Source organism: Myotis myotis, unplaced genomic scaffold, assembly GCF_014108235.1.
Source record: "Myotis myotis isolate mMyoMyo1 unplaced genomic scaffold, mMyoMyo1.p scaffold_m19_p_3, whole genome shotgun sequence".
In the NCBI taxonomy this organism is placed as follows: Eukaryota; Metazoa; Chordata; class Mammalia; order Chiroptera; family Vespertilionidae; genus Myotis; species Myotis myotis.
In genome coordinates this window covers 80704588-80720502 of record NW_023416335.1, presented here as the reverse complement: position 1 = coordinate 80720502, position 15915 = coordinate 80704588, and the positions used below count along the sequence as shown (strand labels likewise).

The following is a 15915-nucleotide window of genomic DNA, read 5'->3' as shown; positions in this document are numbered from 1 at the left end:
TTCCTATGCTGCTCAGGGCCCACATGGGGGCACCTTGGAGTGACCTGGGTGCCAATGATGTTCCCGGGACCCAGGCTGCTGGGCGCCTATGTATTCAAATTAACCGCCATCTTTGTTGGGTTAATTTGCATACTCATCTGATTGGCTGGTGAACGTAGTGGAGTGACACCAATTTGCATGTTTCTCTTTTATTAGTGTAGATACTTCACAGTTCAAATAATGTAATCCCAAAGAAAGTGTAACAAAAACACATTGGTACTGTTTGTTTAATTGAAATTCAAGGTTTCACAGGAAATAGTCATTAATATAAAATGATAAAGTAAATAAACTTGGTTTTCTACATCTTGCTAAGATGTAGCCTATAATAATTATATATCTACTACAGGCCCAGTGCACGAATTTGTACACCAGTGGGGTCCCTTGGCCTGGCCTGTGGCATCAGGCCGAAACTGGCTCTCCAACATTCCCTGAGGGGTCCCAGATTGCGAGAGGGTTCAGGCCAGGCCGAAGGACCCTACCAGTGCACAATTGGGGCTGGGGAGAGACATGGGAGGTTGGCCAGCCAGGAAGGGACCGTGGGAGGGCTCCAGGGCGTGTTCGGCCTGTCTTGCTCAGTCCCCATCGGTCAGACCCCCAGAAGCAAGCTAACCTACCAGTCGGAGCGTCTGCCCCCTGGTGGTCAGTGCACATCATAGCGATTGGTCGACCGGTTGACTGTCTGCCCCCTGGTGGTCAGTGCACATCATAGCAAGCTGTTGAGTGGCTTTAGCATATTATTAGCATACTAGAGGCCCAGTGCACGAAATTCGTGCATGGGTAGGGTCCCTAGCGGCTGCCAGATGCCAGCAGGGGCCTCCCTTCCCTGGCTACCGACCTGGGCCTACCTTCGTTCTGCGCTGCCCACTGGTGGTCAGCGCACATCATAGCGAGTGATTGAATTCCCGCTTGGTTGAACTCCTGAGGAGACATTTTGCATATTAGACTTTTATATATATAGATTACGCTTTGGTTGAACGGCCAACCGGACACTTGATACAGCATATTAGGCTTTTATTACATAGGATTTTACTCCTCAGTTGCCTTTTTGATCAACAGTCTTCTAAATTTCCTATGCTGGCAATGGTAATTCACCTTTCAATTTGAGTTCTTTTACTATCTTAGTTTATTCTAGCCTACTATTATTATCCTACTGAAATATTTTAGCTTGAATTATTTATAATGATGTAACCAGTTTAGCAAATGGTTCAAGGCATTATTTTCATTTCTGGAATATAAGTGCTCTGACATCAATCCTATATTAACTTAGACCAGTGGTTCTCAACCTTCCTAATGCCGCGACCCTTTAATATAGTTCCTCATGTTGTGGTGACCCCCAATTCCATTGTTACAAATTGAACATAATTAAAGGATAGTAATTAATCACAGATACAATATGTAATTATATATGTGTTTTCCGATGGTCTTAGGCGACACCCCTGTGAAAGGGTCGTTCAACCCCAAAAGGGGTCATGAACCACAGGTTGAGAACCACTTACTTAGACTGACAGTATTATAGGTGGGGTAAAAACATACCTTTAAGTACATATGTTTGTTTTCTTAGAATGTAATGTCTCTAGGTTCTAAACTCTCATGAATTTAAACACTTGGCTAAGGTCTTATTCCTTTCCTATTAAATCTCCTTCAAAATACAGTGTAATTTTTTCCAAGAGCTTGAAGTGTCAATAATTGTCATATGCCTATGACTTGGAAGCAGTTCCTACCAAATTATGTGATACTATGGGCATTTGCATATATAAAATGTATAAAGTGTAAAACTTACTCTGTGTAGTCGCACTAACAGATAACTTTTCTTAGGTTTGGGGAAAAGAGTGAGTGATTGTCTTAAATACTTATGATACCAAACGAAGATTTGAACTAGTCTGCTATGTTTAGAATGTTGAGGTTGAAGATAATTTTCTTTTAAAAAATCTATTTTCTTGGGTTGTGTCATTCTGTTGAGTAAGTGGTGATCTATTCTTTCATTGAGGTTCAATCTTTCACTGTAGTGATAATGTTATGGTTGGATTGGGGGAGCAATTATTTCTGCCTGTTTAATACTAAAATGTATTAAGCTTTTCATATTGAACATGCTGCTATTAGTAGGCCATAGTATTTAATTAATTTTAAATTAGTATTCTCATTTGTCATATACTTATTTGTGTTTTCTCTGTGCCTTTTTTACATAACTAGGGGGTATCACCAAGTTAGAGCATTGCTAATTGGCCCACATGGAGAAAGAGTCAATGTTGTTGGCCTTTTAAATCCAGTTTGATAATATTGAGAACCTACACTGTAGAAGGCACTGTGCCAGATACTGTGGAAGATTGGTTGTTATAATTCATTGTAATCAGTTAAGCTAACCACACACACAAACAAGCAGAATTATGTCTATGAAGTTCCGGTTTCATGAATTTCAGGTCAGTTTATTTAAGAAATCAACTGATACAGGCCTTATTTTACTTTACATGTTTTCATGAGTTTCATCATCCCTTTCTAGGAAACTGGACATTTTTATTATCAAGAAATGTAGGCTGCAAACTTCTACCAGTCAGAAATTCAATAATTCCATTTCCTGTCCTTAGTAAAATTTGGGGACTATTTTCATATCACTTTTAGTAATTGGCGTAAGTAGAATGGTATTCATGAAAGTAGGAAAAAAATTCTCTTTAATTTTTTTACCTCTACCTTTATAATGTAGAGTGAGTTTCAGTTCTAATAAGACAGAATCTTCAAGATATCCAACATTAATACTAAAATGAAAAGTCCATGATTTTCTTGTAATTTTACAGCGCTTTGAACTCCAAGATTCAAGAAGCTCTTTGCTTCCTGAAGAGATTGTGAGAGTGGAAAGGATGACTGAAAATCACATCTCCCAAGCTTCTGTTACTGTCCGGATTGCAGGAAAAGAGGTGACCATTAAGGTAATGAGTCAGAGATTATACTTTAAAAAATATTGATTTAAGAGAGAGGAAAGGGGAGAGAGAGAAACATCAGTGTGAGAAACATCAATTAGTTGCCTCTCATAAGCACCAAGCCCGGGGATTGAACAACCTGCAACTTGGGTATATGCCTTGACCAGAATCAAACCTGCCACCTTTAGGTATATGAGATGATGCTCCAACCACCTGAGCTACACTGTCCAGGGCCAGAGTTTATACTTTCTAAGATGTGCCTGGTTCTGCCTATTTTTATGACCTACATTGGGTGTATGATCCCCTTATTATTATTCTTTGGCTCTATAGCATCTGCATAGCTGTATCTATATTTATCTATGTCATGTATGTTTTAAACTGGAAAAGTTCAGGAGAAACATATGGATAGCCTTTTATTAAAAGCAAAAGTTGACCTCTGAGAAAATGAAGTTAAGTGTTGATTAATGAAAGCATTTTGTAGTCGGAGTCCTTAGTAAGAAACAGTCAGTCTTTTCAAACAAATTTTAGCAGCTAGGGAATACTTTTTAAATAAAATTTTTGTTAACTACATGGGACAGTTGAAAGAAGAGCTGTTCTAGTGAACAGTTTTCAGAGGAGGGGAATGATATTTGGTCATAGAGCTCCATTTGCTTGCTCTACCATCCTTTCTAACCCTTTCTTTGAGCTCCCTAAGAACCTTAAGAGGCGATGGAAACTATCTCAAGGAAGCCCAACTTGGAAAAAATCCTGACTTAAATAAATTATAAATAAATAGAGGAAAGAAAAGGCTTGCCTTCTTATGTTGTGACAGACCAAACTTTAATTATAGACTTTTTGTTGTGTTTTAATGTGATATCATTAATACTTATTCATGTTACTGTTTTACTCATTCATCAAACTGAACATTGATTATGTCTACTATGACCTAGGCTCTGTATTAGGCTTTACTAGTGCTACTGTGTACTAGTCACTGTATTTGTCTCTTTGTATATATTATGCTATTAAATCTCCCAGTAACCCTGGAGTTAATTTTATTATTTCCCTTTTACAGATTAGAAAAACTGATATAAAGAGAGTAATCAATTCACCCATGATCACCAGCTAGGAAATATCACTGCTGGGACTTCTAGACAGGATTATTTTCCACTATACCTTTCTGTGTCCTTCAGATGAATGACTTCACCAAGCTAATGGTCAGGGATAGAGGTAGATAAATAGGGACTGCATTGGAATGGTTATGGGGATATAGAGAAGGAAGTAATACAGGAGTCAGAAGGAGTAGAGTAAGTTTCAGAGAGGAGGTAGGACTTGAGCTAAGTCTTGAAGTATGACATAAGAATTTTCCAGTGGCCCAGGGATAGAAAGATGAAAGGACATTATAGGCATTCTAAACAGTAAATCCAGAGACATGAGGTATGAGCAAGGTTTCATTATTTCCTTCCTTTTAGTGATAGTTTTCTAACTTCATTGCCTCCAGTCGCTTCCAGTTAGCCTTCTATGTTACCACCAAGCTGATCTTTTTAAAATGAAAATCTGATCTTGTCACATCCAAACTTACAGTTCTTTAGGGTTCATGTGTATATGGTATGATTAAGCCCAGAGTCCTCAGCAGAGCATGGAGATCTTCTTCTGATAGGAGACTAATAAGGAGGAGATAGAAAATAGAAGAAGTAGGTATATGGGATTCGAGGAGAGATTTTAAGAACAGATGCTTCTGAGTGGTTAACTAAAACAAGAGTGGGAAAGGATTTATGGGCATGGATTTCAAAAGTCAGCAGGTCATTGGTGACTTTGGAGAGTCCCAGTGGACTTATTTTAAATTCTGTGCTTATAACTGGAATTTGGACAAAAACCTTCATTCTCAAGTAGTGACATTGTTATTATAAGTTATAAATAGGATGAAGATTACATGATTCTTATGAAAATATCTGCCAGCATGGGTCTTTCATTTTAGAGGGATGATTGATTTGGAGGTTGGTTGATGATCATCAGATCTGTGAATGAGAAAATAGTTGCTGCTCTATTAAAATATCAAAAAGAGTATAGAACAGTGGTCGGCAAACTAGTCAGTCAACACAGCCAAATATCAACAGTACAAAGATTGAAATTTCTTTTGAGAGCCAAATTTTTTACATTTAAACTATATAGGTAGGTACATTGTTATTAACTTAATTAGGGTACTCCTAAGGCTTAGGAAGAGCCACACTCAAGGGGCCAAAGAGCCACATGTGGCTCGCGAGCCGCAGTTTGCCGACCACTGGATAGAATTGAATTGAGCAAGAAATTAGTAGGGGCTTTAAATGGCAGTTATATGCTTTTACTTACTAATATTTTGAGAAAACCATATGCTTATTATATTTACCTCTCTTTTATTACAGGTGCCAGCTGGGACTAGGCCATTCAGTCAGCCTTTTGCATCAGAACGTTTTATACAGACTTTAAGCCATAAACAACTACTGGCTGAAATGATGCAGTCTCACATGGTTAAGGACATATGTTTAATTGGAGGAAAAGTAAGAATGGCAGCCTCACTGCAAACTTCTGTTTCCTGACTTTTGGTTGTTTTGATTTATCTCTTAAATGATTGTGTTTCTGTTTATAGGGTTGTGGAAAAACAGTCATCGCTAAGAACTTTGCAGATACCTTAGGATACAACATAGAACCTATCATGCTCTATCAGGTACAATGTCCATTTTTAGCACTTGTACTATAAACAAATATGTGTAGACCATCAGTAGAATTTGTAGGTATTTTCCTTTAACTTATGACCTATTAATTTAGATGTAGATAAATAACTGAAATAGCAATCAAATTGCAAGTATAATTATTTTGAACTTTGAAGGTATGTTCTAGGATATCTGGTGGGCACAGCGTGCCAGGATCTCTTTTTAAAGGGAGATTCATTGTACATGCATGTACAAACACACAGTACATTTAATCGTAATTTGGAATTCTAAAAAAGGTGCATTTTAGCAGCAGTGGGATATAAGTAGGTACTCACCAAATAGATTATTTTTTGTTGTGGTAAAATATGCATAACATAAAATTTACCATTTTTATGTGTACAATTCATTCGCATTAAGTACATTCACAATGTTGTGTAACCGTCACCACTATCTATTTCTAGAACTTTTTATCATCCCAAATAGAAACTCTGTACCAATTAAACAATAACTTTCAATTCATCCCTTCCCCCAGACTCTGGTAACCTCTGTATAATTTTCTATCCCTGTTAATTTGCTTATTCTAGTTACCTCATATAAGTAGAATCATATACTTTTTATCCTTTTGTCCCTAGTTAATATTACTTAGCATATAGTTTTCAATATTTAGCCATGTTATAGCATATATCAGAATTTCATTAACTTTTTTTTTATGGCTGAATAATATTTGGTTGCATGTATATGCCCCTTTTTGTTTGTCCATTCACACACTGATAAATTTTGGCTATTGTAAGTAATTCTACTATAAATTATTATACAATAATTGTACAAGTATCTGTTTGAGTCCCTGGGTATTCCTGAATCATATTGTAATTCTGTGTTTAACCTGTTGAGGAGTCCATAGTAGCTGCACCATTTTACATTTCCACCAGCAATTCACAGGTTCCAATTCCTTCATTCTAGTATTCTTGTCAATACTTATTTTGTACTTTATAGTAGCCATCCTAAAGGGTGTGAAGTGGTAACTCATTGTAGTTTTGATATTGAGCATCTTTTCATGTACTTATTTGCCATTTGTGTATCTTGTAGAAATGCCTATTTAAGCTTCTTGCCAATGTTTTAACTGGGTTGTCTTTTTTGTTATTGAGTTGTAGGCGTTCTTTATGTATTCTGGATATAAATTCATTCTCAGATATATGATTTGCAAATATTTTCTCTCATTCTGTGGGTTGTCTTCTCACTGTCTTCATAGTATCTTTTGATTCACAAAGGTTTTAATTTTGATAAAATCTAATTTATCTTTTTGTTGCCTGTGTTTTTGGTGTTATATTCAATAAATTATTGCCAAGTCCAATGTTATGAATTTTCCCTCATGTTTTCTTCTAATAGTTTTACAGTTTTAGTTCTTACATTTATATCTCTGAGCCATTTTGAGTTACTTTTTATATATGGTGTAAAGTAAAGGTCCAGCTTCAATCTTTTGCATGTGGATATCCAGTTTTTCCAGCACTATTTGCTGAAAAGACTGTCTTTTTCCCATGGGATGGTCTTGGCATCCTTGTCAAAAATCAGTTGACTTTATATGGAAGGGTTTATTTCTGGGCTCTCCATTCCGTTGGTCTATATGTCTGTCATTATATCAGTATCACACTGTTTGGATTGCTTTAGCATTGTAGTAAGTTTTGAAATCAGGAAGTGTGAGACCTCCAGCTTTGTTTTCTTTTCCAGAATTGCTTTGCTGTTTAGGGCCCCTTGAGATTTCATATGAATCTTAGGTTATGTTTTTCTACTTAGGAAAAAAAATGCTGTTGAAATTTAATAGGGATTTCATTGAATCTGTAGATCGCTTTGGGTGGGTAGTATTGTCATTTTAATATTGTCTTCCAATCTGTGTCCATGGATGCTTTTCTGTTTATTTATGTCTTTAAGTTCTTTCAGCAGTGTTTTATATTTTCAGTGTATTAGCCTTTCATCTCTTTGGTTAATTTATTCCTATGTGTGTTTTAGTAGATTATTTTAGTGGATGTACATGTTGTACACAGTATGATGAAACAGCAAACTTAACAGCTTGTGTTTTTACAGAGTGAAATTTTCTGTCATGTATTTTTTGGTGATAATGTATCCTAAGACATTTTTATTCTTCTAATTTATTGATTTTATATATTAGTCTTTGGGTGATTTTCCTATTTTTTTACTTAAAGAAGAGCCTCTCTTTTTATTCTTTGAACAGTTCTGGAAGTGATTGTGATCCTGTTTATTTACATTTTAGGATGCATTTTTTTTTGTTTGTTTATTCTTTGGTTAAACATTTTTATTTTTACTGAATATATTTATATATAAAATGTTCTTAATTTTTTCCTGGCCAGTATTCTCCGTGGATAGAGCTTCAGCCCACATACCAAGGGGTCTCAGGTTTGAACCCTGGCCCAGGTCAGGGCACGTGCAAGAGGCAAACAATTGATCTGTTTCTCTTTCATTGTTATTTCTCTCTCTGTCTTTCCCCCTCCCTCCCTCCCTTCCACTCTCTCTAAACAATACCCCTGGGTGAGGATTAACAACAACAACAAAAAGTTCTTATTTTTGAAAAATGACATTTAAACCAGCTTCTTGTAGTGACCTTAGGTCACAGAAAATTTTGTTAACAACTCATATTTCAGATGATTATGTTGAGGATACTGCTTCATGCTGCTGTAAGGTACTTTGTGCCTATTGGTTGAAGTGGTCAGAATTTAGAAGGAATTGTAATCACATGGTACTGGTAACTTTTGGGCTATAAGCAAGATAATCTATTGTAAAAGATATGTGAGAATTCCCCCTGAAATTAAATTTTCTCTTTCTTTTGTGTAGTTTAACTCACTCAGAGCACCAAGTTATTTAGGATTTGGACTTACATTGAAAATAATTTTAGAAACAAAAGAGAAAACATCCTTCCTTTGTACAAAACTATGGTGGCTTTATACCCCTACTATTTTGTACAATTTTCATTGTCATATTTCAAGAAAGATAGTAAAGGTATGTAGGTAAAAAAGGAGATGAAGGAAAATAGATAATTAACTGATTGGAAAACTTAATAGGTTCAAATATTTACTAAGATGTACTTTATGATTTTAAAAGATGAAATCAATAAAAAAGCATGTGATCAAGATTATGAAGTCATGAAGAATATGAATTAAGATGAAGATACTTAAATTAGTGGTGATTTTATCTGAGTCTTGAGAGATAAACATGTAATGAAAAGAAAATAAATGTTTATGTTGTACAGCCGGCAGCAAGTATTGGAACTCACTGAAAGTATTTTTTGAAATTAATTTTTATGTATTGATTCTAGGTCTATTGCATTTTTTAAAGGGAAATAAGGAATTTGGGGGAGGGTAATATCTTTAACTTCGTTTATGGAAGATACCATGAAGAATACCCTACCCTCTTACAGAATTACCTCTCTTGGTATCTTCATCAGAGGTTAGAAGTCAGGTGGTTAGCTCAGTATGCTAGTTCATCTGTCCTTCACCCTCCACAGTTCATGTTAAAAGTGATCTGAGGAGGACATTCTATCAACTCATCAACCTCTTAACCATCAAATTTCTAGTTTCCAATGAAAATACTTTTCTACCAAATACTGGGGTAGAAAAGAATCATCAATGTTATTGTAAAACAGGTTAAATTCTATTATAAATATACGAGTGACCCGGTGCACGGATTCATGCACATTGAAAGGAAATTAATTAGAAGGTGGACGGTGGGGCGGGACTGGGTGAGACGGGCTGGACATGCCCTGGAGGCAACCTCCTGCTTGAAAGGCTTCTGTCGAGTGAGCGGGGTTCCTCTGGCAGGTGGGGTCCCTTGCCTTGGCCTGTGGGGATTGGGCCAAAACCAGCTCTCCAACATCCCCTTAGGGGTCCCAGAGTGTGAGAGGGCACTCTGCAAAGATGCTGTCGTACAGAGCGTAAAACAGGTTGTTCTATTATAAATATACTAGAGGCCCGTTGCATGAAAATTTGTGCACTGAAGGGGGCTGCCTCAGCCTGGCCTGCCCCCTCTCACAGTCCCGGAGCCCTCAGGGGATGTCCTAAGCCGCAGTCTGGCCTCTGCGGGAGGCTACCAGCTGATCAGGGGAAGGCACCGCCCCCATCACCCCCTCGCTGCTGCTGCCTCTGGCCTCCCTCTGTGGGAGGCAATCAGGCGGATCAGGGGAAGGTGATGCCCCCATCTAATATGATCTAGACCAGGGGTCCTTAAACTACGGCCCACGGGCCACATGCAAATACAAATATTGTATTTGTTCCCGTTTTGTTTTTTTACTTCAAAATAAGATATGTGCAGTGTGCATAGGAATTTGGTCATAGTTTTTTTTTAAACTATAGTCTGGCCCTCCAACGGTCTGAGGGACAGTGAACTGGCCCCCTGTTTAAAAAGTTTGAGGGCCCCTGATCTAGACTGATAAAAGGGTAATATGCTAATAAGACTGGATGTCTTCCGTATGTCCTTCCGGACAAAGCTGCAGCGGCTGCCTGAGCCTCGGCCCGGCTCTCACACCAGCAGCTGCCATCTGCAGCTTGCCTGAGCCTGGGCCCGGCCTTTGCAGCAGCAGCAGCCACTATCCACGGCTTTGTCTGGAAGGACATCGGAAGACATCTGGTCTAATTAGCATATTGCCCTTTTATTAGTATAGATTATATTCCATTTTATACGACAAGGGTAAATACAAGCATAATTAACCTCTTCAGGTGCCATTGCTTTGAAATCATATGGAAAAGACCTTTTTTTTTTTTTTAAATATTTTATTGATTTTTTACAGAGAGGAAGGGAGAGGGATAGAGAGTTAGAAACATCGATGAGAGAGAAACATCGATCAGCTGCCTCCTGCACATCCCCTACTGGGAATGTGCCCACAACCAAGGTACATGCCCTTGACTGGAATTGAACCTGGGACCCTTCAGTCCGCAGGCCGATGCTCTATCCACTGAGCCAAACCAGTTAGGGCGGAAAAGACCTTTTGAGGATGATACTTATTTTCTCTGTGACTCCATCCCAATTTGTTATTAGTATTTATAAAATTATATACATGACTAGAGGCCCGATGCACGAAATTCATGCAAGAGTAGGCCTTCCTTCCCTTGGCTGCCAGCACCGGCTTCCCTCTGGCACCCGGGACCTGGGCTTACCTTGCAGCCCGGGTTTGTCCAGAAGGTCATCTGGAAGGAAATCCAGTCTAATTAGCATATTATGCATTTATTTGTATAGATTATTTTCTTCACATGAAAATAAAAACTCTCCTTCTAGCACAAGCTGGAAATTCTGCCTCATCTTTTTCCAGACAGTCCTGTTTCTGCATCAGATTTCTGTATTTATTTTACAGTGGTTTCTTTATTGTAGTGGTAAACTATCCTAAAATCATATGCTTGAGGTGTCAATACTATGGTCACTTCATTCTGCTATCCTTTAAAAGAAGAACCCAACAAGAGATTATGTATATAGCCATCACTTCCAGTCTCTGAGCTCCACTGCAAAACTCTGTGAACTATCTTGTCATTGAGAACATTATCTTTTTTAAAAAAAAAATATTTTTATTGATTTCAGAGAGGAAGGAAGAGGGAGAGAGAGATAGAAACATCCATGATGAGAGAAATCATGGATCGGCTGCCTCCTGCAAGTCCCCCACTGGGGATCGAGACCACAACCTGGGCATGTGCCCTTGACTGGAATCGAACCTGGGACCTTTCAGTTCCCAGGCTGACGCTCTATCCACTGAGCCAAACTGGCTAGGGCGAGAACATTATCTTTATATGTGAAAGAAGTAAATATTTTTGGAGAGTGACAATGAGCTTACAAAATTAAAAAAAAAAAATTTTTTTTTTTTTAACTTTCCTGTTCAGTTTGTTGATTAATGGATAAACAATGGTAGAAAGATGCTACCATTAAAGTTTATGGCAAGGCATTCTATTTCCTGATACTCTTTTGAAATATGAAGTCAGTCTCTTCTAGTTCCTGTCACAGAATAAGATCATCTGTAATAATCTATAATAATAAAAGCATAATATGCTAATTAGACCAGATGCTCTTCCGGACGACCTTCCGGACGAAGCCGGGGCTGTGAGGGAAGTCCGGTTCCCAGGTGCCCTGTTGGTTGCTGGAGGGAAGCCCGGGTTGTGGGTGCCAGAGGAAAGCCAGTGCCGGCAGCTGGGGGAAGAAAGGCCTACTCTTGCACGAATTTCGTGCATCGGGCCTCTAGTTTAATCATATTTTATTAATCCTCTGTCTAAAAAATGTAGTTAATGATAGCTGAAAGGAACTTAAGTTTCCCAAAAGAATATTTAAAAAAAAATTTTTAAATTGATTTTTAGAGAGAGAGGAAGCGGGGGTGAGAAGAGAGAGAGAAACATTGATGTGAGAGTGAAACATTGATCTATTGCCTCCTGCATGCCCCCTACTGGGGACCGAGCCCAAAACCCAGGCATGTTCGCTGATCAGGAATCTAACTGGTAATCTTTCAGTGCATGGGACAACACCCAACCAACTTAGCCACACCAGCCAGGGCTCCCATAGACTATTTTGTTCATCCTCTGCATATACACTGTCTACCTTGTAGATAGCCTACAAGGATTTGGAAAACTGGTATAGAGATAAGCAAACTAATCACATATTCTGAAAACCCTTTTCTAATTTTACTTTTCTCTATATTAATCTTTAGAGAAATGTCTAGGAGAAAAGAGGTTTCCAGAAGTATGGACTCAGAAAGTTACCCTCCCCCCTGCCGGCTAACCTCCCCTGGCCCTTTCCCCGCCCAACCTGTGGCGGTCCCAATCAGCCCGATCGCTGGCCAGGTCGAGGGACTACACCAGTGCACAAATTCATGCACCGGGCCTCTAGTAGAGAAATAATAATGGTAACATATTTTTAAGTGAGTTTGCTTTTTTCTCATGACTTCTTTTCATGAACTGGACCAAAACATATATCAGGCACTGAATTAACATTGGCAGATTTTGAAACTGTTAATCCCTTGGTTTTCATGATAGAAACCAAGCTTCTGAGATTAAATATAAGACTTTTATTGCTCACACTTTCATGTTTATTAGAGCTCATTGATCTTTCTGGGACAGAGGAACTAATTTAATAGAATTAAATAATGGATTTGGGTTTTATAATGAAAAATTTCCAGACCTGACAGAGAATTCAGTGTGGATAAATAACCCAACATCTGTTTTCCTAGATATGGAGATTTCCCTGTTACATGTGCATGTATAAAGCTACGCTTAATATGTGGGTTCTGCCTTATTTTTAGACTTGTCTATTTCTAGAACTGCATTTCAGATGAAGAAAAACAGAATCTTAACACAAATATGTGGCAATACATAAAATGAGTTTCATAATAGGTTATAAAATTCTTGTTTACATCATTTGGCACAAGTGTTAGGTCAGATTCTTTTAATTGGTTATTCTTTTTTTAATGTTGAAGCCAGTGGTTTCATAGTACTGAAGAAACACAGTTATTATTCTTTTCCTTCACAACCAGATAAGGGCATATTTCCAGATTTCTTTCCACATCATAAACAGCACCAGATTTAAGATCTCTTTCTTCTGTTTAAATACTGGTTGGATTAAAAGCCAAGTCAACTCCAATCACAATTTAAGATCAAATACATTTAAGGGATTTTTAATGAAATAATTACTGTCTAAAACATGTTGGAATCTTAGGATCATTCTTGACTCCTTGGCTAAATTTTAAATTTATTTTATTTATTTTTAAAGAGAGGAAAATAGGAGAGAGAAACAAAAACATTGATGTGAGAGAGAAACTTCTATCAGTTGCCTCCCATATGTGTTCGGACTGGGGATCCACCCTGCACTGTTCGGGTGTACAGGACGACACTGCGACCACCGGAGCCACACTGGCCAGGGCTCTTTCGCTAAGTTTTTCTTCCTGTAGCTAAATTGCAACCAAACCCTTTTCTCCCTCTTCCATCTAATCTATAATCCCCACTTCTTCCTGTTTATCCAAATACAGTGGAAATATCTTCTTTTATTCTCTCTGGTTTGTTTTCACTTCTTTGTCTTGGATTTATTTTCTTGTTTCTTGTTTTGCCTTGACTTTTTGCACTTTTCTCTCATCAAGATTTCAGGATATCTGTATTCACTTAAGTGGTTTATAGTCCACTTTGGAGGCCGACTTTATTATTTTGCTCCACTCTGTCATCCTTTCTGTCTTCTTTGAAATTTTTTCTTTTCCCACATGGAATAACCTTCATAATGTTATTTTAAGAGTTGACTTACCTCAACTCCTTCAAATTTTTTAAAATAAAATTTATTTTTAAAGAACAATGTATATCATTATCACATAAAAACTTTAAATGCCGGACTCAAGTAATCCCTTCAAGTCCCAGGCTTACCAAGACTTTTATCTCATGTCTTTTTCAGCTTCTTCTTGATAATAATGTTGTGTTATGTAGAATATATCCTGCCTCCTTTATGTAGGATATATTTTTAAATTTTATTTTAACCTATCTGAGTATAAAACATAGTACAGTATCAAATTTTAAAAGTTAGCAGAATAAAATTTCCCTTCTAATTTTAAGGTACATTTTTAGTATATATGATTTTATATTTCCTGCCTATAATATCAGAGGCATGCTATAAGTGGGCCAATAACTACCATGTTCTTTGCCATAATTTAATAGATAAATTATAATGCATTATGATGTTATTTGTAATTGTAAAATTATAAATATTACACCATGTTTTAATCATTTCAGTAAGTTTCATCAGGCTACTAATATGCAGGTATCAATTGCACACACAAGGAATTTTATAAATTAAATTGTAAAGGTAGGAAGTATAACCTTTACTCCAATAAGTTGCTTCACAAATATACTTTATTGAAAATGATGGAGAATGATGACTCTCTGTAATATAACACCAAGTTTATGCCCAACTAATTATAAGTCACCATTATAATTATTGCCTATGCATACTAACATTTTATATTTCTTCATTTAAAAAATAAATAATGAGATAAATACAAGTTATATAATGGAGGATTTTTTTTAGGCAGCTAATATAATTTCTTCTGTTATCACATCTAAAAAATCTTCATATAGTACTTGTGCTTTATTTTTTATGTAAAAATGCCACACACTTTGTTATTTATATTTCCCAGCTTTAAAAGAAAAGTGAAAGTCAATTTATAATACTTCTCTAATTATTTGAATTCATACTTTATTTATTTTTTTTTATATTTTATTGAGTTTTTACAGAGAGGAATGGAGAGAGATAGAGATTTAGAAACATCAATGAGAGAGAAACATCGATCAGCTGCCTCCTGCACATCTCCTACTGGGGATATGCCCGCAACCCAGGTACATGCCCTTGACCGGAATCGAACCTGGGACCTTTCAGTCCGCAGGCTGACGCTCTATCCACTGAGCCAAACCGGTTTCAGCATTGAATTCATACTTTAAATACATAGGAAAGCTAGTTGTTTCAGGTAGAAATTGTATAAAGAAGCAGTTATATAGGTTGTAGCTAATTAATTAATTAAAAGGCCAATGTTTTGTCACTTTAACAACAAAATCGACAGATGTATAATATAAACAGTAGGTCCAAATGGGAGATGTGGTGATTATAATGGGAAGTTTTTGTGAAAGTTTCTTTTAAAATATCTGTAGCTGTTATTGAGAACTGACTGGAGACTTAATTCAGGCTGCATTTGGAAAATAACTCATTTCTATACCCCAGTGATTTGAATAGAACATTTATGCACATTCTGTTAACCTTCTTCCTATTCATTTTATGGACAAGTTTTTTTAATAAGAACCAAACATATGGGTGATAGTACTTTATAACAAGGTTGAAAATCTTTTTTTGATTTTCCTTGAGTGAAAGAGAGGGAGGGAGGGAGAGAAACATCTGTGGGGGGTAGAGGGGGAGGAGGGCAGGGATCGAACCTGCAACCCAGGTATGTCCTTTGGCCAGGAATAACCCTTTGGGATGAGGTTGATGCTCTAACCACTTAGTAACCTAGCTTTTTTTTTTTTTTTAAAGACCAGATAATAAATATTTTAGGCTTTGATATTTTAGGCTTTGTGAACTTGGCAGTCCCTGTTGAAACTACTCAACTCTGCTGTTGTAGTGGAAAAACAGTCATAAGCAATATATAAATGAGTAAATTTGGCTGTGTTCTATCTTATCACAGTTGGTGTTCTTAAAGTAATGTTTATTGAGATTTAATTAACATATAGTAAAATTCAGTCCATTTTGCCAAACACATTGAGATATAACCACCATGATTGAGATATAAAGTATTTCCA

General features: G+C 37.0%; 1 protein-coding gene across 1 annotated transcript in view; it reads left to right on the top strand.

Moving 5' to 3' along the window:
* VWA8 (von Willebrand factor A domain containing 8) overlaps nt 1–15915 on the top strand; it is a 403894-nt gene that overhangs the window by 82574 nt on the left and 305405 nt on the right. The window contains exons 10-12 of the mRNA XM_036297783.1: nt 2829–2960; nt 5330–5464; nt 5554–5631. Of these exons, the coding sequence (XP_036153676.1) occupies nt 2829–2960; nt 5330–5464; nt 5554–5631 (345 nt within the window). The remainder of the gene's footprint in view (nt 1–2828; nt 2961–5329; nt 5465–5553; nt 5632–15915) is intronic.